Here is a 15,426-nt window from a genome sequence, read left to right as displayed (position 1 = left end):
GGGGTCCTTTAAATGATTTCCCAGAGCATAAAAATGGTTGTAAACAAGATTACAGATTATGCAGTGTTAATGGTGAGGCAGCCGGGAGGAAAATCAAATCCAAATTCTCCAGAGCGATGACAACCCCATTCGGTATTCGTAGCGCGTCCTCCCATTTGCTATGTCGCCTGCGACCATCCTTCACGTGACGTGTTGATACACTTAATATTAAAATCTGATTAGCAGATGTTGTGACCATGAACACCACCGAGAAACTTCACACTTGTGTAAAATTTCTGCAATATATTAATCCTATCCTTTAATGTAAGATTTACTAATGACCAGGGACTGCAATAGGGGGAAAAAGTGGGAAAACTGCCCTATGTACATAGCAAACAATCCAAAAAAAAACAAACAAAAGTAAGCTGCAATAAGAAATGATAAGTAAATAATATACTATACGATGGATCTGTAGATGTTGCTTCATGCGATATGGACATCTCCTCGAAATGCTGCCATTTCCAAGTGCAGGCTACATTGGTTGACTGGACATTCATGATCTGACAAGACCTGGCCTCTCTCATCTGCAGGTACCATGACCAGCAGGACGTCACCAGCAACTTTCTAGGTGCAATGTGGTTGATTTCCATAACGTTCCTCTCCATTGGCTACGGTGACATGGTGCCAAACACTTACTGCGGGAAGGGCGTTTGCCTGCTAACAGGCATCATGGTAAGAAAGAAATCGTATTTTAAACAAGGGTTTTTCCAATACTTTGACTGCAAAAAAAAATAATTAAGGAATGGCCATGGGGTCTGACAAACACCCAAAGGCACCAGATCTCAGACAGGAAGTAAATCAATATGCTGGCTTTTTAAGAGGCCATTCTTTTTTCCTAGCCCTTTAAGAGAAACCACCCAGAATATTTGACAGTAAATTGTGCAAATGTCTCCAATCTTAGTTTCCAATACATTGTTGAATAAGATAATAATGAAAATGTATATACAGTACAGACCAAAAGTTTGGACACACCTTCTCATTTAAAGATTTTTCTGTATTTTCTTGACTATGAAAATTGTACATTCACACTGAAGGCATCAAAACTATGAATTAACACATGTGGAATTATATACTTAACAAAAAAGTGTGAAACAACTGAAAATATGTCTTATATTCTAGGTTCTTCAAAGTAGCCACCTTTTGCTTTGATGACTGCTTTGCACACTCTTGGCATTCTCTTGATGAGATTCAAGAGGTAGTCACCGGAAATGGTCTTCCAACAATCTTGAAGGTCAAATAGCCCTTACACAGCCTGGAGGTGTGTTTGGGGTTATTGTCCTGTTGAAAAATAAATGATGGTCCAACTAAACGCAAACCGGATGGAATAGCATGCCGCTGCAAGATGCTGTGGTAGCCATGCTGGTTCAGTATGCCTTCAATTTTGAATAAATCCCCAACAGTGTCACCAGCAAAGCACCCCCACACCATCACACCTCCTCCTCCATGCTTCACGGTGGGAACCAGGCATGTAGAGTCCATCCGTTCACCTTTTCTGCGTCGCACAAAGACACGGTGGTTGGAACTAAAGATCTCAAATTTGGACTCATCCGACCAAAGCACAGATTTCCATTGGTCTAATGTCCATTCCTTGTATTCTTTAGCCCAAACAAGTCTCTTCTGCTTGTTGCCTGTCCTTGGCAGTGGTTTCCTAGCAGCTATTTTACCATGAAGGCTTGCTGCACAAAGTCTCCTCTTAACAGTTGTTGAAGAGATGTGTCTGCTGCTAGAACTCTGTGTGGCATTGACCTGGTCTCTAATCTGAGCTGCTGTTAACCTGCGATTTCTGAGGCTGGTGACTCGGATAAACTTATCCTCAGAAGCAGAGGTGACTCTTGGTCTTCCTTTCCTGGGGTTGTCCTCATGTGAGCCAGTTTCTTTGTAGCGCTTGATGGTTTTTGCAACTGCACTTGGGGACACTTTCAAAGTTTTCCCAATTTTTCAGACTGACTGACCTTCATTTCTTAAAGTAATGATGGCCACTCGTTTTTCTTTACTTAGCTGCTTTTTTCTTGCCACAATACAAATTCTAACAGTCTATTCAGTAGGACTATCAACTGTGTATCCACCAGACTTCTGCACAACACAACTGATGGTCCCAACCCCATTTATAAGGCAAGAAATCCCACTTATTAAACCTGACAGGGCACACCTGTGAAGTGAAAACCATTTCGGGTGACTACCTCTTGAAGCTCATCAAGAGAATGCCAAGAGTGTGCAAAGCAGTCATCAAAGCAAAAGATGGCTACTTTGAAGAACCTAGAATATAAGACATATTTTCAGTTGTTTCTCACTTTTTTGTTAAGTATATAATTCCACATGTGGTAATTCATACTTTTGATGCCTTCAGTGTGAATGTACAATTTTCATAGTCATGAAAATACAGAAAAATCTTTAAATGAGAAGGTGTGTCCAAACTTTTGGTCTGTACTGTATATATACACACACAGTATATATATATATATTACTTTTTTTTCTGGTTAGTCAATAAAGGTACCACTCCGAGAATACTTTTGTCATTTTTGGGCATAAAAGTATTTACATCGATAACATACATTGCAAAGTTTATTAAAATCACTTGTACAATTTATATATGCAAACTTTTGTTGAAATGGCAGGGAGCAGTTAAGAATTCCTACTTCTTGTCTTGGATGGGCGTGAAATTTATTGCTTGCTTTAATTTTTGGAAAAGTCTTCAACTTAATATGTTGCTTTCCTTTTCAGTAGAAGGTATAATATAGACAGTGGTAAAATTAAAGTTCTCACATATCTACCGATCTTGCTGATCACTGGGTGTTCACTGTTGGGATCCAAACTGATTGGCAGATTGGGGAATTTTTATCCCTCAATTTTTCGCTGGACAACCCCGGTAAGGCTGCCTTGTAGTCAGCTCTACCGTTCCATATGTTAGCAAATCTTGGAGTATACTTACACCGTGTCTTTAATGGCATCCCTCTTTTCCGGTATAAGCGGTCTTACCAGAGCCTGCAGTATATAATCAGCCTCCCGTTGATTAAAAATATCTTGTTCTAATTCCGGGCCTCCAATTATCTTCCCTCCGGATTCCAGCAGTAATTATTTTTTTGCAGCTTTCCTTTTGGAACTTCTATTTTCCCCGTCTCTCTCTCACTTTCTTTATTACCATATTTCTCTCTCACCACTTGTTTTCTTGATTCCCGGCCCTGGAAATGCCCTGTGTCTTTCTTTTTTATTGTATAATTAATGTCATTTTGTAGCTGAGTCATTTCATGTGAGGGTTTTCCCTTCCTTTCAACCTTCTTTCCTCTGGTGGCTTCCCTCTCATGGATTTATTATTATTGTTTGGTCGGTAATGAGCCCTTAGCAGTAGGCCTTACAGCTGTATTGCCATGGCAACCGAGCAGGCCGCCGCGTCGCCTCTGGTATCTTTCCCCATGTGAAGTGGAACATTTTTTTGTCATGTTGTAAATGGACTTAATCACTGTTTTCTATTCAATTTTCACTAGCAATGCAATTAATGTTTCTACACGTCAGAGCCGCTTACCTTTCTTGCTTGCGGCCATCTTGCAGCCTTATAGGTGTACATATACCTGGCAGGTGTGAATGAAGTCCATTTAAGATCAAGCAGCCAACCATTGCTATCCAGTTCCTTCAAAATAACTTCTATTTCTTCTATATTTTGGCCGTTGTCATGAAGTAACTTAGGCTAGATAAAGTCCTTATGTCCCCCATTTCTTTACTGGAGTTTTATGTGGTGTCCCAGACATTAGAGATTCATGTTTTTGCTGTTGTTAATAGTTGTTCATATAAGAGGATTTCTGCTGGCAATCATATGTTTTACACCTTTGAACCTTTGATTTTTATCTGTCCAATGAGATCAGAACATGGTAGAAATGGCCAAACGAACCCACATTCAGGAATATACCCACCTCTACACATCACTCTACAGTTCATATGTAAAAGACAGATGATTCTGTAGTAAGTCTGAGGTACCAAATTATACTCCAGAGCTGCACTCACTATTCTGCTTGTGCAGTCACTGTGTACATACATTACATTACTGATCCTGTACTGATCCTGAGTTACATCCTGTATTATACTCCAGAGCTGCACTCACTATTCTGCTGGGCCGTGGGGCACTCGGCAGCCAGGCCTCTGGATGCTGGTTGGGGGATATCACGGTAGCTGGCCCAGTCCGTGACCCAGGGCGGTCAGTAAAAAGGGGGATAGATTTACAGGGGATTTGGAAAGTTCGTGACGCCACCTGTGGATTGTGGCTAAGGGGTGCCGCCGCTGCGGAGCAGTCCTCTGGAGCTGGTGTTACAGCAGCAGGGATGGTGTGGCTCTCCACAGGTAGAGCTAGCTCCAGGGCAGCGTGGGGTGTAATGGATGGTGGTGCAGGGGAGAGACGGCAGGACGGCCCCGGAGGAAAGACGGACACTCATACGGGGGTAAGCTTCAATACCTTTACTGGTGATGTTGCAGGCACGGTCCAGGGTACTCCGGACGAAGGGCGCACTTTTGGACTCTCCCCAGTGAGCGGGTATAAGGCCTCCTGATCAGTGACTTTACTCGTTACGCTTCTGGCCTGCCTGGAACTAGGCCTAGCTTGGTTACTGTCTCTCCTTGCACCTGCTGACCTGGTGGTAGGGCCTTCTCTTTGGAGATCACTCTCCCTGGACGCTGGGGCCTCCGTGACTCCTAGCCCTGGTACTGCAATCAGCATTTGGTGAACCTGGGACCTGTAGTCCTCCAGGGGTTCTGGTGGTTCCTACTGGGTATTAAGGGTCCCTGTAGGCGCGGACCCGGTGTCCGGTATATATATCGGGGTGAGCCTGGTATGCTCCTCTGCCCCCTCGCTACTTCTTCCTTCTCCTCTCGCCTTCGGCCACACTCAGGGCCCTCACTAGGCCTTCACACGTGCTGTAGGCCTTGGCTCGCCTAAGCACAGCAGCCAGCGTGCTGCCTCTTTGCTGCTCTCTGAGTGTCAGCACGCTCTCTGCTCAACTCTGAGCTGTGTTCCTCTCTGTCTCTGAACACTAACTAGACTCACTGAGCTGCCTGGCTCCACCCTCCATATATATATCCCTAACGGGCTCCCTCTGCTGGTCTGAGGTGGTAGGGTGGAGGTGTGTGAATGTGTGAGGGCCTCTTGTGGAGAAGTCCATCCATGCACCCTTCTGGGTTCTGTGGCACCAGTGCGTAGCAGGGCGCCACATTTACTCATACTATAGCCTGGGAATCAGAGGTCTGCTCCAAAGCTTCAGTGTCTGCTAGTCAGCGTAGTAGCCCAGCTGTGAAGCAAGCTACACCGCCTGTGTATCTAATAACAATTTTTTACTGCATCTAACCTAGTCAATCATTTTGGGCTAGTAGCAGTGTCTCATAGTCAGCGGAGTAGCCCATCTGAAGCAAGCTACACCACCTGTGTATCTAATAACAATTTTTTACTGCATCTAACCCAGGAAATCCTTTTGGGCTAGTAGCAGTGTCTCCTAGTCAGCGGAGTAGCCCATCTCAAGCAAGCTACACCACCTGTGTATCTAATAACAATTTTTTACTGCATCTAACCCAGGAAATCCTTTTGGGCTAGTAGCAGTGTCTCGTAGTCAGCGGAGTAGCCCATCTGAAGCAAGCTACACTGCCTTTGTATCTAATAACAATTTTTAACTGCATCTAGCCCAGGCAATACTTTGGGCCTAGTAGCAGTGTCTGCTAGTCAGCGGAGTAGCCCAGCTGTTAAGCAAGCTACACTGCCTGTAGATCTAATTACAAATTTTTAACTGCATCTAGCCCAGGCAATACTTTGGGCCTAGTAGCAGTGTCTGCTAGTCAGCGGAGTAGCCCAGCTGTTAAGCAAGCTACACCGCCTGTAGATCTAATTACAAATTTTTAACTGCATCTAGCCCAGGCAATACTTTGGTCCTAGTAGGAGTGTCTGCTAGTCAGTGAGGTAGCCCAGGTGTTAAGCAAGCTACACCGCCTGTAGATCTAATTACAAATTTTTAACTGCATCTAGCCCGGGCAATACTTTGGGCCTAGTAGCAGTGTCTGCTAGTCAGCGGAGTAGCCCAGCTGTTAAGCAAGCTACACCACCTGTGCTTTGGACACTTAATTTTTTCAAAGGAAACGCATCGGGCTCCCGGGACACTCAGTCAAGAGCATCGGGGAGGCGCCCCAAGGCAAAGGGGCTGGGACTGGCGGTAGCACGCCTTGCGGCGGACCGCCAAGCTCGATCCTTTTTAACTGCAGCAGCTTTAGTGGACGCTACTGGAGCTGGAATTACCGCGGCTGCTGGCACTAGACTTGCCCTCCAATAGATCCTTGTAAAAGGATTTAAAGTGTACTCATTCAAATTACAGAGCCAATTTAAATTACAGAGCTTAGATCTGCCTCCACCGCGGGGGGTGTCGACCCACCAGCGGACAAGCACCAGTATTGGGAGAGGGGGGCTGACCGTCAGGGTCCACCGTGGCTCTGGCACAAACCCGGCGACACGGAGGTCGCACGGGCAGGAACGGCCTGACCGTGTCGGCTTCGCACTCCAGCGTAGTCCCTCTGCCCGCTCGTGCCCGTAACCTTTTCTTCCTAGGGCTGTTCCCCGCCCATCAGGAACGTGGGGGAGCTCAGGTCGGCCTTCCACCGTACTCCCTTACCTCCCTCGCCCTCTTTCCTTCTTTCGTTCTCCATCTAACCCCTCGGCTCTGTGGTGTCCGCTCTCCCTCCAGCTGTCTCCTTCTCACAGGTGGACTACCGCGTGTATTCACACTGTGGCAAATCTTTTGGGCCAGGCATAAGAAGTCGTCGAGGTAATGGATAATATGTGCCCCCTTAGAAACGTCCATGATGACGCATTCGAGGAAGCAACTAAACGCCTCAAATAGTGAGCAGGATATGGAGCACCCCTTGGGCAAAAAGCGATCTATATAGTATGCTCCTTCCCAGAAGCAACCCAATAGGCGGACACTATTCGGAGGCACAGGTAGTAAGTAACCGGAACGCCCCCTCAATGTCTGTTTTGGCCATTAGGGTGCCCCTTCCCAACTTCTTGACCCGCCTGATTGCCTTGTCAAAGGAGGTACAGTATATACTACTGTACTTGGTTCCGCGTCGATGTTGTCGTTTACTGACCTGCCCCTTGGATATGACAAATGATGGATTAGTCCGAATGTATTGGGTTCCGTTTTTGGCACGACTCCCAACGGAGATAAAATTACGTCTTGTAAGGAAAGTGTTCTGAATGGGACCGCCATTCTACCTAAAGATATTTCTTTTTTTAATTTTCTTGTCACAATGTCTTGGTGTTGGTAGGCTGATTTTAGATTTTTACTCCAGCCTTTCTTGATTTTAGAAGGGCATGACATGCCTATATCTGTGTCTCCTCCTCCTTTTACTCCTCCACCTCTTTTCTTTTCGCATGACTATACGTACTTGTCACTTTTCCATGTGTTAGTTGTGTCTTCTGAGCAGTTTGTCTGCTTTTGGTGTTTTCTATGTGTTTTCTATGTGTTTCTATGTGTTTTTGTTTGCCTGCCATTGGTTTTAACGGTGTTCGAAAGTGTTCGACGAACCGTTCGACGAACCGTTTGGCGAACATGCCGGTGTTCGACGAACCAAACCCGAACACTACGGGGGTGGCTCAACACTACACCCTACACTCAAGCCCTCCATTTACAACCCCGACATTGACCCGAGAGCTGGTCCTGCATCTCATGCCTCAGTACATGTACAATGTCCATAGGCCACATCAGGCAGTGCCAGTTTTTCACCCAAACACCTCAGTGTCTCAAAGTCCAACAAGATAAACCCACCTCCCCCCTTTTCCCACCACCCAACCTAACACCTACACCCAAATCTATATTCCTATATACAAAATATACAGAAACAAACACTTCAATAACCTTAATTAACAAAGCTCAAGTTCGGTGCCTGCAGCACTACATAATAATAATAATCACTGTATTCTGATCAAAACAAAAATCTACAGTGTCAGCAGCAGCCCACCACCAGGAAAAGAGATGACCAGACTAGGGTACACTAAAAGAAAAGCCCCTCCAAAGGAAAGTGGCCCTACACGTGCCCAATCTATCATACCTCAGAGAGTACACCTACACCAGGTCACCAGCACGGTACCACAATGCTCCTGCAAACAGTTCCTATCCTCAGAGCTCCTATACTTCAGATTGTCACACACGGTTTCCTATTGAAGCAGCACCAAGCCAAGTCCCAAAACTTCGAGGGGATCCTGATAAAATTCAAAAGATGCAGACCCACCCCAAGATCCCAACTTGAGCAATCCCTGAGCGCCAGAGGCTTCTGAAAATGGGTCAACAGAACCCTTTTGTCAAGGAGCTTCCTTGGCAGAGTCTAGATCTCCCACATTCTCAGACCCCATCGGCGAATTACCTTCATAAACAGTGTAGCATAAGCCGGAAGATGTTCACGAGGTGTGCGAAGATCCTTCACTTGCCCTCTTGTCTCGCATTCCTAGACGAAAGGTTGAAACTATCCTCTACAGGAGAATACCCACAGAGGAGCCCTCTCTTTCCAGAGAGGTTTGCAATATTGATCATTGATTGATTGATGATTAATGAAAGTATTCACAAGGAATACCACACAGTTGACCATACTCAACCTTCCTTGTCTCCTTGCAGGGTAAGTAACCTCCCTCTTGACCAGGTTTAGTCTATTTCCCCATAACAGTTAGAAGACCAAACTGTAGACCTGAGTCCAGAGAGGCTCCGGCAAGATGCACACACTGCCCAGATAGATCAGTAAAAGAAGAAGGTAAGTTTTGATCAGGTTTACCCTTTCCCTTAGGGTCAAAGAGCAACCATTCCATTGGTTCACCTTCTGAGTGGCGATCTCTAGCCTGCTGTCCCAATTTTGTGTGGGGTAATCCTATTGGCCAAATCCAATGCCAAGAACTTTTGCGGAGACTGTGGGTCCTGGAAGGGTGTCCATGAGCTCAAAACCAGGATCTGCTCCTCCCAGCCAGAGACTCTCACATTTATCCTGGTTGATCTTGGACCCAGATTCACATTTATCCCAGTTGATCTTGGACACAGATGCCTCCAAGTAGCAATCTACCTCAAACATCAGCCACTCTGCCTCCCCATCAGAGGAAACAAAACGGTGACATCATTGGCATACACCACCACCCTCAGAGTGGCTTCCAGTGCTGCCCGGTCCATGCCGACCACGGCCAACGGTCCATGATCCACCCTCCTAAGAAGTGGGTGAATCGCAAAAACTTACAGCGGTGGGCTCAATGGACAACCCTGACGAACACCAGACCCAACCTCAAAAGAACTGCCAATCCAACCATTCACCAGTAGAATACTCTCTGCCCCAGCGTACACGGTCTTAAGTCAATAAACAAACACCCCAACCTCCTCGGCAGGCCATACCTCAGAAGGACAAACCAGAGGTACTCATAATTAACGCAATCAAACACTTTTGCCTCTTCCAGTGATAGCATGTACCTCTTCTAGTGGCCAGCCCTGCCCTGCTACACTGTCTCTCGGACACAGAGCACAGCACTAAATGTACTGCGGCGTGGAACAGAGCAATGCTGGGCCCCCAAAAGGAGTCGGGGTGTTTTACCAGCCTATTAAACAGCAGCTTTGCCAAAACCTTCCTGTCTGCATTGTGAAGCGCTATGTGACCCCAATTCTCAATGCAAGATGGGTGCTTATCCTTTTACAAGATGATCAGGGCAGACCTCCTCATTGACTTTGGCAGAGTGACCGAGAAAAGACACTCATTGAAGACCTCAGTCAAGAGGGTAACCAAAGCGTCCTTAAAGATCCTATAGAATTCAGATGGTAAGCCATCTGGACCGGGCGATTTCACTAGGGCAAGCCATTCAATCGCCTACTCAACTTCCTCTTCCCTGATAATCTTCGTCAAAACTTCAAGAGAGGGGTCTGCTCCTGGTTTGGGGATGACTTCAGCCAGGAAAGCTGACATCTCATCCCAATTCAGATCCCTCTTCCCCAAGAGATGTGAGTAGAAGGATCTGATGACCTCCAGGATCCCTGATCTGGATCTTTTTGTGGGCTTGCAGCGCTGGGGTACTGGGTTCAAATCCCACCAAGAACAACATCTGCAAGGAGTTTATATGGTCTCCCCATGTTTTACCCGGGTTTCCTCTTAGTACTCTGGTTTCCTCAGACACTTCAAAGACATACTGATAGGGAATTTAGATTGTGAGCCCCATTGGGGACAGCAATAATAATGTATGTAAAACGCTGCGGAATATGATAGCGCTATATAAGCATTGCATAATAAATAAATAGATCTCACAGTGTCGACCAGTCCTGTAACAACTTTACTATTCACTGACATCTTGCAGTTTTTGTTAGGGTTGGGCGAACGGTACTTCCCAAAACCAAAGATGCGTGTCTACCATACTGACACCTCATAAGCAAAGATTTCACTCTGGTGATCTCCTTGCGGCTACCTCCAGATGAGACAAGATGCTCGCATTTCATCCTCAGACCCTGACACAGGTGGTACCTTTCCTGTCCAGACTCCTGAGGTTTGAGAGCTGGCTCAAGAACCTCACCACCCTTTTATTGAGCATCTCCAACCACTCTAACTTACTGCTACAAAGATCCAGTAAGGGTACCTGGCTCTGAAGAAAATCCCCAAAGGACTGTTTTATCTCTGCTTCTTCCAAGAGAGACGAATTGAGCATCCAAAAGTTTCTTCCCATCCAGGGTGTCTCTGTAACATTCAGAGAAAACAAAATTAAACAGTAGTGTTAGAACTCCACCTCGACAATAGACACTGCTGAAGAGACGGCTTCCTTCTTTAAATAAAACCTGTCTATTCTGGACCTACAGTTACCTCTATGGTATGTGAACCCCTCGTGGCCTGTGGTGTGCCGGATGTGGACATCCACCAGGCGAGCCTCATTAGCTATACTATTAAGGGCGACGCTATAATAAGCTTGTCTCTAAACCCTCCTTTAAATCGGGGCCTCATGACAGTGTTGAAGTCACCTCCAAAGACGACCTACCGACTGGCAAAAAGGTAGAGCTTGATCCTCCTAAAGAGACACTTCCGGTCCCACTTAGATTGGGGACTGCAGATGTTAATGAGCCAGGGCTCTTGTCCCTTCATGAGGACATCTAAGATCAGGCACCTCCCCATTTCTAACTCAATAACCTGTCGGAATTCTACTGGTGAGGTAAAAAGGACCGCCAAAACGCTATATGGCTCGGCCGCAAGAGACCAATAAGAGGGCCCAAGCCTCCACTCCCTCTTAGCTTTAAAACCGTCTGCCATGTTTGGCAGCCTGGTCTCTTGCAATCAGAAAATGTCAGCTTCAACCCAGCTGTAAAAATCAATGGCCGCAAATGTAACCGTATTTGACTTAATGCTGGCAACATTAATGGACAACAGCGTCAACGGAGTGGGTACCGCCATCATTGGTGATTGAGTTACATGGCTTTCTTCTTCCCACTCCCGTTCTTATTTTCCACCTCAGAGGAGGAATCCTTTCCACTCTTTAATGATACAGAGGTGTACATGCTCACGTGTTTTTTTCTCTTTCATCCTTGTCTCTGGACTCTTGGCCAGTCCCTTTCCCTGAGGACCTTGTATCCACAAAAGGAGACTTGGCGCCCCCTGTAAACCCCACTGAGGCCAGAATCTCACCCCCGGCGTCCTCTCCAGCGGAAGAGATGTTCTTAAGGGTTTGGACCAGTTAGAAAGACCAACCAGTAGGGGAGTCAGTTTTATCTTCTTCGGGTACCTTTGTCAGAGTGGGAGAAGATGTTTTATCGCACTTCTTTATCTTCATTTTGGTGCCAAGCTTACACTTGTCCTCTAGCCACTGCTTACTATCCTCATCCATACTTTCATAATAGGAGGATTCTGAGGGAGTGGCGCTTTCCTTCCCATGGATCCACCTGATCTCCACATCCAACTCATCATCCCTCGGGGCTCACCCAGCTTCTCCTGTCTGTGCTCTTCTGGACGCCTCAGCTGGGCAGGCGTCTTTTTCTTGCTTTTCCTCCATGACCCCTCAGCTCCTTCACCTCTGCTAATCCTTTCCCCAGCAGAATCAGCCGCGCAGTTTTCTCCCACCATGGTCCCATTATTGAAGAAGCGAGGACATCCATCTCCGCATAAGATGCAGCAAGATGGTATCTCTATCACCTCTTCATACTGACCAAGCCACGACATGATGTCATAACAAGAAAGCGACTCATTACAAGGTATCATGGTCACTTTCTTGACTGGATTTTGGCAAGACACCCCCTGAATGGCAAAGTTTCACCAGCCGGGCTCATTTTTTTGCTAACTCATAATTCAACCAGAAGAGTTCAAGATCCTCCGGCCAAACAAAGCTAACATCAAACTAAGGCGTGGAATAGGGATGTATCGAGGCGTAGATGTCAATCGCCTTGAAGCCCATCTCAGCAGGAGCTCCAGAACCTTAGGCCTTGGAAGACACGCATCAATGCCCCTCCACAGAAGACGGACCACAGTCCTACACACACTGCCCGGCCCAGCTGTTAGGAGGGACCGCACTGTACCCCCCACCTTTTGCTTTTGGAAGGTGCCGAGGCCATGCCTCTCTATCCAGAAGAATAGATCAAACTCTTGACCTTCTACCATTAGTGATCTCTCCCCCTTCTTTGGAGCCTCCAGGAGACACTACTGCAACATGCCATCCCCAGAGCCCCGAGACAAGGAGGACACCCTATTTCCCCTGGAGGTGATGCTGGCATAACTCCTGACGGGCGCTGCCACCGCTGGGGAGGCAACTGGACCAGTGACTACATCAGCCCCAACATCATTACCACCTACCTCCATTACCATCTCATTCACATCCGTAGACAACAATTTTACCTCATTCACCCCCACCACCACATTCACACCTGCTAAACCAGTAACAACAGTGGGTGACAGCATCATCGGGCACAAGGGGCTTGGCCACTTCCACAAAACTGGAGGCAACCTCACCTCTGGTCTTATGTGTTCCCTTTCACATTATCAGTTGGTAATTTGCATTGCTTCATGTTTGATACCAGGGGCCACTGATCTTTAACTGCTGTGAAGCAGCATAAGTATCTTGCTGGCCATTGGCACCAACACAGAATAACTCTTTTGTGGTAGGACCGGAATTGTCATCCTCGGCAGCCCCCTCACACTGCTGCCGATTCTCAACAATGTGATCAGCTGCAACAGCACTCGGAGATGCCGAGGCTACCCCCGACACTGGGCTGTTCCCCGCTCCAACTCAGGAGCGCATTGCAGTATCATGGCCTGACCAAATACCCGCCGCCCTCACTGTCCAGCCTCTCGGTTGATATATACAACATTCCCACTACTACAAGCAGAGAGAGAGCTCTGCACCTCACTACCTTGCTTTGTATTTCCCCGCGCCTTTCCACCAAATTCACAGCAGAACCCGGGCCGGGCAACGGGGCTTATACAGCGAGCTGACCCTGCAGCCGACTCGGGAGCTACAGGGAGGGGGGCATTTACATAGGTTACCACTTCCTGCAGTTTTGGCCTGGTCTTCTTAGCCTGTTTCTTCTTGCCCTAGGTGCCTCATCTGGGTAGATCATTACCAAGGTCTAAGTTTTGAAGGCACACTAGGGACTTCAGGAGCTTTATCTCCGCCATTAGTGCCCTTCCCTAGCCGTTGTTGTCACTGTCTTTCCCAGAGCCGGCAGAACTGCAACGGGATGTCACTGTCGCCAGTCCTGCAGGGACATCGCTGGGCATGGCCTGCGGGTGACTTTGCAGGCTGCCAAGTGGGGCTTTTTGTTGGTCATAATCGCTCTCATCATCCACCTGGCCCCTAAGGCTGCAGCCCCATCTGCCTTTGCTCTCTGTTCTCAGCCATATCTCTGAATCGGTCTTCATTAATTATTTTTGTTTAAAGGGTCCACTTTTTTTCTTTGATGAAAGCCTTCCTTTCCTCACTTCCAGCTCATTAATTTCAAGTTTAAGTTTTTTTACCTCCGCCTGGAGTTGATTCTTCCTCTGTTTGCAGGCACTCGCAGTTTTGGTGATGGTGTAGCGCAACTCCTCCCAGAGTCTCCTAATGGTCTTACTTGCTTCTTCATACTCACGGAGGTGGCTCATAAACCGTGAGCCATAGGTGGAAACAGACTCCCGGGTTCTCTGCAGCTCCTAGCCTTCCTCAGTGAGGTGAGCCTCACCTTCCTGAGCACTCCGCTTTCCTCCAGAAGGACCGCCATTATGGACGCTGGCAGGCTTTTCCTCCATGTTGGAAGCCTTGCAGCTTCTCTGGGTCTCAGACGGGTGGGAGTAGGAGTCACATTATTGTGACTCCTGGTGGAGTGTCTTACCCCTGAGTTTTCTCCTGCCCCCCGCCGGCCTGGTTTGGGGCACAGAAACCTGGGTCTTCACTCCATTGCTCATCCCAGGAAACCCACTCCCTCCCTGGGTAGGAGAGAGAGCAGGCCTCCAGGTAGAGAGGTCTTGGTTCTCTGGAGCTCAACAGCACACACCAGGATCAGTAGGGACCACACCCTTAATTACCACAGTGAGCAAGAACTGATCAGAGCTGCACTCACTATTCTGCTGTTGCAGTCACTGTGTACATACATTACTTATCCTGTACTGAATTATACCATAGCTCCCAATTGTCCCGGTTTCCGCGGGACTGTCCCTCTTTGAGGGCTCAGTCCCGCGTCCTGTCACGGCTCAGCTGTTCTCCCGGCTGTGGAGGGTGGTGGGGCGGGTTGCAGTGGTGGAACAGCGGGCACAGGTAGTAGCTGGCAGCTGCAGCTACCACGTATGCCCGCTGCTAAAGAGAATGAATATTCACTCCTCTCCATGCCCATTGGAGTGGAGAGGAGTGAATATTCATTCTCCTTAATAGTGAACACTGTAAGCAGCAGCCGACGGCTTCCTGCTGCGGCTCTGTGATCCTGTGTGCGCCCTATTAGAGAAAATGAATATTATATGCGCTGGAGCAGAGCAGAGGTGAGGAAGGAAGGTGAGTAGAATTGTTTATTTTTTTTCATGTGTGCAGTGATGGAGGGCCATGTATATCAGGACTGGGGATGAGGGGTGCCATGCATACCAGGATTGGGTCTGAGGGGGCCATGCATACCAGGATTGGGTCTGAGGGGGCCATGCGTACCAGGATTGAGTCTGAGGGGGCATGCATACCAGGATTGGGGATGAGGGGGTCATGCATACCAGGATTGGGTTAGATGGGGCTATACATACCAGGATTGGGTCTGAGGGGGCCATGCACACCAGGATTGGGGATGAGGGGGCCATGCACACCAGGATCGGGGATGAGGGGGCCATGCATACCAGGATCAGGGATGAGGGGGCCATGCATACCAGGATAGGGGATTAGGGGGCCATGCATACCAGGATCGGGGATTAGGGGGCCATGCACACCAA

General features: G+C 47.6%; 1 protein-coding gene across 1 annotated transcript in view; it reads left to right on the top strand.

Moving 5' to 3' along the window:
* Positions 1 to 15,426, top strand: part of KCNN3 (potassium calcium-activated channel subfamily N member 3) — a 154,583-nt gene that overhangs the window by 111,987 nt on the left and 27,170 nt on the right. Inside the window, exon 5 of the mRNA XM_073639236.1 lies at positions 570 to 711. Coding sequence (XP_073495337.1) covers positions 570 to 711 — 142 coding nt within the window. The remainder of the gene's footprint in view (positions 1 to 569; positions 712 to 15,426) is intronic.

Source organism: Phyllobates terribilis, unplaced genomic scaffold, assembly GCF_046119375.1.
Source record: "Phyllobates terribilis strain yellow unplaced genomic scaffold, ASM4611937v1 Scaffold_7__3_contigs__length_470593459, whole genome shotgun sequence".
In the NCBI taxonomy this organism is placed as follows: Eukaryota; Metazoa; Chordata; class Amphibia; order Anura; family Dendrobatidae; genus Phyllobates; species Phyllobates terribilis.
Note: the sequence above shows the minus strand (reverse complement) of the source record. Positions and strands in the feature narration are given on the sequence as shown.